Below are 12430 nucleotides of genomic sequence, written 5' to 3'. Positions count from 1 at the left end.
GAGGAGGGGGGGGGGAAACTCCCGCACGGTACCCGTTTCGTACGGATTGTCGATCCGTACGAAACGGGTACTTTTGGTGCCAACTGTGCGATGCCCGCGTACAGGACAATGCAGGTGGAGTCCCCCCCGAACTCCAGTGCCCTGTGCGCCAGCCTTATCATTTCGGACCGACAGGGGGCAGTGTAGAGCAGAGAATGTGACGGAGAACTTCAGAATGACACCCATGGTAGCTCTCCTGCTCTTTTCCCCAGATTCTCGCCCATCACCATCGACAGCATGACCAGCCTGGCCGGCGTCAACCTCACCGGTCCGACCGGAGCCGGCTGGTGCATCTTCGTGTACAACCTGTCCCCGGAGGCGGACGAGAGCGTCCTGTGGCAGCTCTTCGGGCCGTTCGGCGCCGTCACCAACGTCAAGGTCATCCGTGACTTCACCACCAACAAATGCAAGGGCTTCGGCTTCGTCACCATGACCAACTACGACGAGGCTGCCATGGCCATCGCCAGCCTCAACGGCTACCGCCTGGGCGACCGCGTGCTGCAGGTGTCCTTCAAGACCAGCAAGCAGCACAAGGCCTGAGCGAGCGAGCGAGCGAGGGCGCGAGGCCGACCCTGACGCCGACGACTTCGACCCGCGGGAGGGGGGGGAGCAGACTGAGTTTCCTGTTTTGTCACTCCACAAACCGGCCTGGACTGAGTCTCTTGGCCGACCTCTGACTCTCTCTCTCTCTTTCTTTCTATCTCTCTCTCTCTTTCTTTCTCTCTCTCTCTCTCTCTCTCTCTCTAAAACATTTCTACACAAATTCAAAGTATATTATCGCAGAGCAAAGACATGCAGATAATCACAGAGACACATACCCGAACACACACACGTGGCCAAACATATCCATACGCGGGGCATACACACGTGAGAGTTTTTCAACCGACACACCAGTGGAGTTTTTCGTTTTTTTTTTTTCTCCCTCTTCACACGACATGCTAGTCCTTCCCCTCCGTTTGCCTGGATTGAATTAGAAGGCGCCCAAAGCCGGTTTGCCGGCGGGTCGCGAGTGTGAGCGCAGTTTTTGTTTTGTTTTTTCCGCGGAATGTGTACCGATCGCTCATTGATTGAATTCAGGCAAATGACGACGAACAAAAAAAAAAAAAATGAGCGAAAAAAATCTAAACGAACAAATATGTGCAATTTTCCCTCCAAACTCTTACCCCCCTAACCCCCCCCCCCAATATCTCTCCAACCCTTCCTGCTGGAGTGGATGAAGTCACTTTTTTTACACTTTAAGAATTTTGAATCAGCAATTTTTTTAGATCAAAGAAAAGTAAATGGAAAAAAAAAAAAAACACACACACAGTGTTCTCTTATATACGTCTATTGAAATATAACTATATATTCAATATTTAAGGTGGTCATAATAGCCAAGTATGTAAGCATTTTCTAGAAACTTTTTGACTACTGTTTCCTGACCTGCGTTAGCTGGTGCCTAGCTTAAACAACAGGCAGTTTCTCTAACCCCCCCGTCAAATTTCAACCCGGCGCCGGAAAAAGAGCGTTTGCGGTGGCTGTCAGCGTTAGGGCGAGAAGTGCGATTGTCGGCGGCAAAAAGTCTAGATACAGGATGTTTTCTGAGTCTATCCTCCACATGAAGTCAAGGCATACGGGTTGTGTCTGTAAACTCCGAGCAGACGGGCAGTACTTGCGTGGTGACGGCGTTCATTAGCAATTCTGGAGTGGGTAAAAGAGAGAGAGAGAGAGACGAGAAGCTAAAATTGAGAGAGAGAGAGAGAGAGAGAGGCAGTCACGAAACAGCGAGAAAAATTACCGGTGTCCTGGCCAATTTTGCGTCGTTTTCAAAAAAAAAAACAAAAAAAACCAAACAATTGCACATTAGTCGATATTGTCGTTCGAGGCAGTACGAGTTTGCATGGCTTCGACGGCCTTTGATCCGGTTTGTTTCATCGCGTGAATGAAGAGTCGACGGGAACAGATTGAGTTTGTTTCCGAACGTCGACTGCTGCTGTGCTTGTCGCATAATAGGGATTCAAAGCTGCGGGGGGAAAGGGAAAAAAAAAAAAAAAAAGAAAAAAGTTACTCAGAAAACAATGGGCTGAACAACACTGAACAAGGTCTAGACAGGTCTGCATAAATGAGCAAAAGAAGCCACAGCACCGGTATCGTTCTCTTGGCTGAACGCGCAGATAGGAGCTAACTGAGCAAATGAGGTCAACATTTTTTTGCATTTCAGCAAAAAAAAAAAAAAAAATGAAAAGAAGAAAAGTGGCCTCTGCCGTACGAGTAATCCATCGAGCAGATAAAATAGGCCGCGGTCCCTAACGGCTGCACATTTACAGCAGACCGGGGAGGAGTCGCAGTCGCAGTCGCGCGAGCGATGATACCCGACACAGCTACGCTTATCGACGATCCTTTGAGGATGGATAAACCAACCGCTTGCGTTTCTCATCGGTTTCATTTGAAGCCCCCCCTCGATTCTGACCTCTCTGAAAACAACTGTACGAAACAACAACAACAACAACAACAGGACTCAAAACACACGATGTCACACCCGCGTACGATTCTGGCAAGAACTGGAAAGCCAGTCAAACATTACTACAAAAATAGTATTTCTTTTTCCACCCCCCACCACCCCTTCGAAAATATTCCCCTGCACCAAAAATTTATTTTTGGCGCCCTGATGAAAGATTTAAGAGCGTCCTGTCAAGACGAAACGTCTTCTAAAGACCCGACTCACCGCGTACCACAGAGAGAGCCGTCTCTCGCTGACGAGGCATCTGCACATGATAATAGACTAAATAAGGTCGACTATATTCAAGACATTTTGCTTTTGCTTTTTCTTAATGCTGTGTTAGCCAAAGAGGACGATCTCTTTGAAAGGATTACACTAAAGATAAATCTATTTTTATACATACAAAAAGAACAAGACCTTGTGCTGACTTTTTACAGATTCTTAAGCTTGGAAAAATTGGGACATCGCATAGCTTTCTGTCTGTGTTAAGGGGGGGGTGGGGGGGGGGGGAGGGGGCGGGGCAAGCATGCGGTGTATGGGTGGGGATTTAGGGAGGTGGTGAGGGAACATTGTGTCTGACATGAACCTGAGCATTCAAGCCTACGGGAAAGAATTTAAAACACGCAGTACAAAAATTTTGGGGTCTCAAGTCGGTGGGACCGATGACCCGACCGATGTCGACCTACTATTACTCCAGATTGCTTCGACACACCCCGTAGCTCTTGTCCTGAAATTGTGTACAGTGTTTCTTCAAAGATGGTGCAGTGAGGTGAAGTTCTTAGACTCGGGAATCCCAGAAATCACAGCTGCAGCCGGACGAGCTCGCAATCCGGACGAAAAAGTTAACAGGAAAAAAAAGAAAAAAAAGCTGCTTGCGATCACAAAAAAAAAACAAATCTATCTTTCCAGAACCAACACCCGAAACGATTTCACCGACCGAACGCAAAACGTCGAGCATGACTTTTTCGAGTTTAGGTAGATTTCATTTTTTGCCAAAGAATTGCTTCGCAAGTCAGTACGAAGACGGATAATTAAGGCTTACTATATCATTCCCCGAAGAAACGGTGTACAAATCTATGTTATTTATTGTAAAGGAACCCTTTCGACGATTTCATTTATTGTTACTTTTTGAATATCTAAGTTGCGCATATCAGTTTTTGTGAGTCCTAAAACAACCAAACTCTAACACGGAACAGCTGCGAGCATTCCCATTTACCAACATTTCACATTTAATCAAAGGATATAAAAAACGCATATCAAACTTCTCGACAAAGGAAAAAAAAAACAAAACAAAACAGCAAAAGGCTTCCTTTAACGTAAACCCCCCTGGCATTCGCATCATGTGTTTTTCTTGTGAACGATTTCATCCTTTAAAATCCTCAACAATGCAAACCTTCCAAAACCTAATACGTTCAACTCGTACAGATCCGCCCTCAAAAACTCTCGGACTAACCCGCTGCTGACACGTCTACCTGTCTGGGTAAGGAGGGAAACGCAGTCGACCGCGGAGCGGGGCTGATAACTTGATGGTCCGTAGACCACATATCAGAAACGGACGCGGAGGTCTCGTTGCAAGCTAGGGTTGCGCGAATAGGGTTGTCGAACAGAAGTAGCTCCACTGGTTTCAAAAATGACTCCGTATGTATTAGTAAGTATATGTAAATTCGAGGAACTCAAGGAAAGCTAGGGATGTCCGATATTAGCATACTTAAGGTAACATCTGTAAGAACCGTTATCGTTTTTTTTCCCTCCGATAATGAAAACCCTGTAACGCAATGTCTTAGTTTAACATGCTGGAATCGCTTGTAGTGTCCTGAGACTTTTACCGCAATTTTGGGGACAAACGACTGCGTATATTGGGTTGATATCGGAATCGGAAATTAAGCGTTTGGACAATATCGGCATATCGGATATTGGCAGAAAGTTGATATGAAGCGTTATCGGATTTTCGTCCGATAATGAAAACTCGAAATGGGTTTCGCCACGTATTCTTGAATCACTTGAGTCGTTTACCGCAAATGGCTGCATATATATCGGTATCGGTTGAAATCGCAATCGGAAATGACGACAAATTAAGAATCGGACAATATCGGTATCGGTACATCGGAGATCGGCAAAAAGTTGATAACGGACATCCCTAGTTAAGACACATAACTGAGGACAAAACCTGAAAAAAAATTCTTTTTCGACGGAAACAGCCTGCATTTCCTTGTAGATTTATAAGTGAAAACAAACAGATTTGATATGATTTCATACGGATTTACTTCGGAAACCAGTAGAGATTTTGTTATCGGCTTCCTGGGACCTTATTTTGTACAGGATGTTACTTCCTTCTCTGATGTACGTAGCGTCTAGAGACTCGCGAGAGATGTTGGAAACGACAGGGATTTCTTTGCCGTGTGCAGCTAAGGCTGTTTACCCAGTGGTGTCAGGTGTAGTACAGAAAAGGCCCATACCCCACAGATGTAACCCACAGCCCACAACCCAAAAAAAAAAAACAAAAACGGCCTTCCACAAACATTCTTCCCCCCCAGATTCACAGCAGGGAGAAGGATCGAGGCAGGAAACAGTTTTGCTTCGGCAAACGACAATAATCAAATATGAAAAAAAAAAAAAAAAAGACAAAAAAAAAAAATTTCCTATGGAACAGTTAGTGCAATGTGCTTTGTTTTTATATTGACTAAGAACAAATGATATATATTTTTTAAAAAATGAATTAAATGTGACACTGAAAGGTTTCCGGGACGGCGAAAGGAGCAAAAAGTTCGAGAAAAGCAAAGAAAGAAAACTGAGCAGCAGATTCCTTCAAGAAAACATTGGAAAATGAACAACAAACAAACGATGAGATCTACCAAGCTTCCACGCTCACTTCCTCAGCCCCTAATTTTAGCTCGATGACCGTGCGAGATCAAACTAATTGCGTATTCGGATGAATCGACGGAGCGAACGCCCTGAAAGGAATATTTTCTGATACAACATCAGTTTAAGCCCACGTCAGTTTCACATCTCATTTTTTTTTTTTTTTTTTTTTTCCTGTGATTTTTCTTTTCATATCGTTGCTATATCGACACTCGGTTGTTTAAATTAGCATATTTGTGTTTTGGATGTTGCCATAGGGAACACACACACATGGGTCACTATGTTCGGTTGCATTGATTGGGGACAGTTTGTTCTTTTTTTTTGTTGTTGTTTTCTCCTTCCATTACTTAGTTGCAGTTTTGACGGTGTATGCAGATTTTAGACTTAGTTAGACTCTTTGATTTCAATTAAACTGTGTTCAGTTGTGTTCGTAAACGTCTGTGATAGCTTTCGTTGCAACATTGAATAATTTAAACGGAAAGAAAAAAAAATTTTTTTTTTTTCAAAATAGCGCCAACAAACTTGTATTATTTGGGGCGACTTTAAGCTTGTAGTTTTAACTTATTGTTAACTTAAAAAAAACTATTTATTATGATTATTATTATTATTATTACGATTATGATTATTGCCTCGTATAAAGTATGTTTTGTGTATATTTATGGTTTCCTTGGTTACATTTGCAAGTTTAAAAGAATTTCAGTTTGCCAAATTGTGGTTACACCATTTTGTTTCTTACAAAAGGGGGACAAATAGAAAAAAACAGCTTTAGAAGTACGATTTGAAAAAACGTTCTCCATAGTCAAAGAATGCACTGCTATATTTAACGAATTGAAGTGTATAAACATACATGCTGTGTGCTAGATGTTATGCCTTTACTGCCTGTGTTCTGTTTGTCTTGTTGAATGAAAATCTTTTTTAATTATTTAATCTAATCACAGTCTTGTTTTTTCCAACCACTCTGGAAACTCCCCCCACGCCCCCCGAGACAATGGACAGTCCCTGAAGCGAGACACTGGTCCATTTGAAGGTCCAGCGGTAACAGAGACATCCTGACTTTTGGCAGACTCTCAAGATGCTTTCCTGTTTAAGCAGACGGATAAATTGAAAGGGTTAAACCATTTTTTTTTTTTTTTTTTTAAATGACTTGAAGTCTGAGGTCATACGAAAACAAGAAAAAAAAAAATCCATATCAATTTGTGCAACTGAAGGGAAAAAAAAAAGATCTTTGAAAACCAAACCAAGCACTTTTGGCAAAGCCTAACGGACCTGAGAAAAGCTGCAGGAAGGTTTCTTGGGAGTCTCTCGGGTAGTGAAGGGGGTGAGTGGTTCTTTCTGTTCCTCAGCCAACTGTATTCTGTGTCTATTTATTTAGCAGAGGGGGGGGATGCAGTGACTTAGTGATGTTTTTTCTTACATTTCCTGGAATGGTAGAACAAATAAAAAAAAAAGAGAAAAAAGTTGAAAAATGATCAAAACCAGTCCTGCTGACGTCACTATCCGCAGGTAAAGGAACAATATTTCACACTTCTAAACATGACCAAATGAACAATGTCGAAATTTAACAAATGAAGAAGAAGAAGAAGAAGACGAAGAAGAAAAAAAAACCCTTTCAATTTAGTCTAAGATATTTATTACTGGGATTTCAGCTGAAGACGTTTGAAGACTTTTTCATGGAATTGTTTAATTATTTGTACTTTACATGCCAGAAAAAAAATAAAAGTTACAAATATGACAAAAGTGGATTTGTATTTGTTATCGCCGCATTAGGGAAGGTAGAAGAAATCGAGGATTCCCAATTGACTTGACGCCCATTCACTCATTCATTCGTGTTCCCCAACCTTTTACATCAAAAAACGTCCCAAGCACACGACCAACCTGGACCTGTTTAGTTGAACACTATGCTAAGACACCCACAGGAATTAAGGAAAGCCAACACAGAGATCGTTTTCAACAGTTTTGAGCCTTATTTTTTTTTAGTTGATATAGCCAGCTTCTGCCACCTACTGGTGGAAGTGTATTTAAATGTACTAATGATTCCTTAAGTAGACTCCATCCTTCACATTCATCCAGTTCATCAGAGGGCCACGTATAAAGGCAAACAACAACTCACACTTCCATTACTCAACGGACAACCTGCAAATCCACACAGACAAAGAACGTCTGTCTGAACCAGAACCTAAAGCATCAGTTCCATTTCCGTCATTTTGGAACATAAACAAGTATCGTAAGATGTGAGGGCTGTGTTGTCTTTCGGGAGGTACACTATATGAACCCAAACCCCACCGCTTTAACTGCAAACCTGCTGATTGATTGATTGATAGATAGATAGATAGAACGATAGATAGATAGAATGATAGATAGAACGACAGATAGAACGATAGAGCTTTGCTAAATGTATAGATAGGAGAAAGGAGATTCCTCTTTGATTTGACCTCAAACCTAACGCATTTGGAAACACCACAGATTATTAGCATCTTTTTCTTTACTCGGCTAGTTAATAAAAGGTTACATGAAAAAAAAAAAATCAATCATTCACACTCACACCTATAGCTAGGGTCCATTCCGAGCGTCTGATCTCCAAATCTGTACGAGCGGCGTGATTTAGCCAATCATGCTAACGACATCTGCTCCCATTCATTTGAGATACTCTCCAGTCCGAATTGTAAAGCGAATAAAAATGGCTATAGACGGACTTTTGTAACAATTCCCTGAGTCATATTTAATGGGTCAAATTAAGGGGACAAAATATCCTTTCCTTTCCTGCTCCTTTGGGGAGCAGAAATGTTGAAGAGTGAGAAACAGACTTCATATGGAGTAGCAATGCAACTCTAAGAAGCAGCACTCCTGTTAGAAGCCATAAAAGTTAGATAGATGCGTGGGTAGGACCTCAGGGGAGGACTGACTAATAAATCTCTGAATGAGTCATGTTTGTGCCAGGAATGCATTTCCTATATGTAGCCGCCAGTCACTCGCCTGCAAAGGAAAATGCATTACTCCTTCTTTTAGAAAGATGTCGAGTTCTTCAGCGCTATACGGTATATGTCAGAGGGTGCACCACCTACAGGTTTTGTTGTTAATGTCGCATACATTTATTAAAAAAAGTCTCGTTTCATCATTCGGACGTACGACGTTTCAGCACGGTGACTATAGTTGCCGAGTTCGAGCAGACGGATATTTCGCTACGCGGCGCTATACGTGGAAAACAGGTTTGTTTACGTCAGTTTAAAAAACCTCACGTGGGCCATACAAAATGACTTGGCGGGCCACATTTGGCCCCCGGGCCTTGAGTTTGACACATATCAAACTCAAGGCCCTTAATCTAGGTCCTTAATCTAGGACCTAGATTAAGATGTTACCACCGTGTTAGTGTAGGTGAGTGACATAGGTACCAATGTACAGCGGGAATGGAATTTCAACGCAAGTCAAGGAAGTCAGTAAATACCGTAAAGACGAAGGGATAAAGAAAATGGCGGGAAAATGTTTTGACCCCCAAAGAAATGCTCCTGTGGTCCCTATCCCTAGGGAACCACGTGAGAAACCAGTGGTAAAATAAAAAAGATTTCAGAGAGCCTTCCGGAAATCTTTAATAGAGACAAACCACAGAAGTCGAAACTGCTCAACCACCAGTGCTGTCGACACATGCAGTAACACTGGAGGTGTCTTTACGTTTTAATCATGACAAAGCGCTCACAATGGGGATTATTCTACTATAATAGACAACATAAAATTTTTAAAAAATCATGGAATGACACCATTTGACCCAACTCAGAAAAAAAACAAAATCATCAACCTGACAGGTAACAAATGGAAGGTGGAAATGTTTTTGACTCATTGGAATTTCCATCACTTATTCTGTGAGCGATGCCATGGCAGCGTGGCTCACAGCTTGGAAACCTGGTTGTTGCTGTAGTGACTGCCTGGTCCTTCAGGGGCAATCTGCCAGAGAGGAAAAGCACAGTCACTTCAGTGGCTTGTTTGCATCTGTTGAGACTTTGCGGTTGCCAAAGGTGAAGAACGGCACGGGCCCACGTGATCGCTCTAGTCCAGGGGGGTGTCAAACATGCGGCCCGCGGGGCCAAAAAAACCGGCCCGCTTGATGACTTTTGAAATTGTAAATAAACACACAAACCACTTCATGTTCGGGATATGTTTTGTGAAATTATTATTATCATCATTAAATATGAATAAATATCCAAAAAAACAAATATAAATTAAAAAAAAAAAAAGTATTATCGTGTGATTGTACTGGTCCGGCCCACTTGACTAATAAGGTTGCAAGTGGCCCCTGAACCAAAAAATGAGTTTTGACAGCCATGATCTGGTCCATATGTGTCAAACTTAAGGCCCGGGGGGCCAAATGCGGCCTGCCAAGTCATTTTGTGTGGCCACACATTGTGTCTCATCAATTGCAGAAACATGTATTAATACATTATGGAGTAGTCAAAGCTATACAGTCTTATAGTTACAACTGAGTTTGACACCCCTGGTCTAGTCAGTGCCAGCTCTAACTTACGGTCTTTTCTGTATAGACCTGGAAATTCTAACCATGTGGATGGGGTTAATTGGACACTCATGTTAACCATAGACACAAATGTGAGTGTTGACCTGAGTATTACATATGCTGTAGATCTAAGCAGCCGAAGAAAGAATGTACTGTTGTAGTATTTGAGATCCTACACGCTGTAGTGTTTTGTTTTTTTTTTGTTATATAACACTTCGTGACACCGTGTTTAACTGGGAAAATTATTGGGTTATAAAGACTCTTATTGTTGACCAGACTTGGCAGCAGAAAGCGAAGACTCAAGAGTTACTCACAAAACCAAAACCGACTTTAGAGCTCCACGTGCTCACGAGGCCTGGACTCGGGGGCCGGGGGCTGCTTGCAGACGGCGGGGGTGGTGAACTCCATGAGGTACTCACAGCGGCTGGGCTCCGACGTGGACATCACAACGGTCTCCGTTCCACACGTCAACTTGACCTGAAAGACAAACGTCCATCTTTAATCAGTGTTTTTCCCCGAAAATAAATCGACGCAACATTTGAAGTTTTCTTCAAATCCAAATTAATTTAGAGCTCACAAACTCAGGCTCGGGGGCCCCAAATCTGGTCCGCAGTGTAATTATATTTGGCCTGAGATATCAAACGTGTACTAGAGTTGGCTCGCCAGTATATAGCCCCGTATATACGCCTTCTTTGGTATGTATTAGTGAGCAGACAAAGAATAACTGAGTTTTCAGAACAGTTTTTTTCCACATGGTACTGAGAACTGACACGTTTGTATACAAGGGGAACAGAGAGGACGAACTAAGACCAACCCTGGAGTGGGGTTTCGTACTGCTTAACATTATCCTGGAGAGGCCAGAGTTGAGCTTCTCAAGATGTTACAGCGGCATTAAAATTTAAAAGGAGACAATAATGACCAAATTAAACATGGGTAGGTGTGCAAGGTTACCTTAAAAAGAGATATTTAACTATTATTTTCAATGTTTTTTATTCTACAGTGGAGAATATACTGTATACTGTACAGTGGGTGGGTCATTATTGAAAAACAACTATTGTGATCCAGTTCGAGAAAGACTCAAACCTGCAACTTTAGACTGAAGATTCCTATTTGTTCTACAGTTAAGAAATTCAGTGCGAGTTTTTGCCTGCATAAAGGCTGCCAGAGGAGGCGCAAAGCATGTGTTTACTCTGAGGCTCGAACCCAGGACATTTTGCGTGTAAGGCAGATGTGTAGGCCAGGGCACAGAAAATGTACATGTTTGTTATTTTCACACCGACAGCCTCTAGAGGGCACTCTAGTCTTGTGTAGGTACAAGTATCTGCTACTCCTGTACCACTGAAAATTTACATGTTCATTATTTTAACACCAACAGCCTCTAGAGGGCACTCTAGTCCTGTGTACCAGTATCTGCTACTCCTGTACCACTGAAAATTGACATGTTTGTTATTTTCACACCGACAGCCTCTAGAGGGCACTGGTGCGACTTTTTTTTCTCCCCTCTTCATTATGCATTTTTTGGCTGATGCGACTTGTACTTGTCTTAATACTAATACTATAAATGTCCTAAAAATAAATACAAAAAGAACATTTCCATCCGATTTCTGCGGACGCACGACCGAATTTGTGTGAATTGGCCTTGTTAGTTACTCTAACTTTGGCACGACTTACAGTGGTGGATCTGTTAGGACCTTGCCAGCATCCTTGTCCGTGTTCATACTTCATAACGGAGTGAACATCATCTTCAGGGCCGGCCCATTTCCCCCATGTTCTACAGAGGAATGAAGTCTAATATAAGACCAAAGCTTAAAAGAAAAAAGAAGAAAAAAAGAAGAAAAAATGAAGAAGTTCTCACCCCAAACTGGTTTCCGATCCACCGAATTTGGGTTTCTGAGACACTCTGTTGAACGGACAGAGCCTGTAGATGTATCTGGGGGAAAAAAAAAAAATATATATAGATGCTGAAAAGGGAGGAAGAAATAACAAACGTAAATAATTACGTCCTGTTATACACGTACTCGCTTGTTGTTAAGTCATAGCACTGGCTGTAGAGATAGGCAAATTCCCCACTAGGACCAAAGTCAAAGGAGATTTCCTTTTCGAGGTTGCTGTTGACAAAAGCGAATAAAAATGTAAAGATTTCCTCATTTGAAATAGGTATTGAATCACACGCTGCGTTTACATTAATGGAAAAAAAAAAAAACCCACTCACCTAATCTGATCGCTAACTTCCCGGAGCGATCGCTCGACCTCGTTAAATTCATCCCTGGCTTTCTGAGCAGCTAAAAAACAAACAAACAAACAAAAAGCAATCAGATAACATAGGAAATGACTTTGTCCTACTGAATAAAACGATTCCATCTTGGAATATAAAATAAGTGGGTATGGATTTTATTTTTTTTTTCCCTCTGTGTCATAGTATCGCTCAAATGATGCTGATGCTCACCCAGTTCTGCACACATCACTTACCGTCAATGAGGCTTTGGGTTTTGTCATCGTAGGGTGGCATCACTCCCTCGTCTTCGTCATCCTTCTGCTCTTGAGTCGCCTCG

General features: G+C 42.2%; 2 protein-coding genes and 1 long non-coding RNA gene across 4 annotated transcripts in view; 1 reads left to right on the top strand and 2 right to left on the bottom strand.

Annotated features, from left to right (window-relative positions):
* Positions 1-360, bottom strand: part of LOC112488439 (uncharacterized) — a 3208-nt gene extending 2848 nt beyond the window's left edge. Inside the window, exon 1 of the long non-coding RNA XR_003052477.1 lies at positions 301-360. This is a non-coding gene — a long non-coding RNA (uncharacterized LOC112488439). The remainder of the gene's footprint in view (positions 1-300) is intronic.
* elavl3 (ELAV like neuron-specific RNA binding protein 3) overlaps positions 1-2598 on the top strand; it is a 19308-nt gene extending 16710 nt beyond the window's left edge. For both annotated transcript variants that reach the window (XM_008329225.3, XM_025064690.1), the window contains one exon: positions 231-2598. In XM_008329225.3, coding sequence (XP_008327447.1) covers positions 231-579 — 349 coding nt within the window. In that variant the 3' untranslated portion in view covers positions 580-2598. The remainder of the gene's footprint in view (positions 1-230) is intronic.
* Positions 2599-8943: 6345 nt separating this feature from the next.
* The window catches only part of prkcsh (PRKCSH beta subunit of glucosidase II), an 8166-nt gene continuing 4679 nt past the window's right edge, over positions 8944-12430 (bottom strand). The window contains exons 12-18 of the mRNA XM_025064155.1: positions 12348-12416; positions 12091-12160; positions 11897-11986; positions 11734-11808; positions 11550-11649; positions 10193-10355; positions 8944-9313 (exon numbers count right to left, since the gene is read on the bottom strand). Of these exons, the coding sequence (XP_024919923.1) occupies positions 10209-10355; positions 11550-11649; positions 11734-11808; positions 11897-11986; positions 12091-12160; positions 12348-12416 (551 nt within the window). The 3' untranslated portion in view covers positions 8944-9313; positions 10193-10208. The remainder of the gene's footprint in view (positions 9314-10192; positions 10356-11549; positions 11650-11733; positions 11809-11896; positions 11987-12090; positions 12161-12347; positions 12417-12430) is intronic.

The sequence above is a fragment of the Cynoglossus semilaevis genome, chromosome 17 (genome assembly GCF_000523025.1).
Source record: "Cynoglossus semilaevis isolate Cse_v1.0 chromosome 17, Cse_v1.0, whole genome shotgun sequence".
Classification (NCBI taxonomy): domain Eukaryota; kingdom Metazoa; phylum Chordata; class Actinopteri; order Pleuronectiformes; family Cynoglossidae; genus Cynoglossus; species Cynoglossus semilaevis.
Note: the sequence above shows the minus strand (reverse complement) of the source record. Positions and strands in the feature narration are given on the sequence as shown.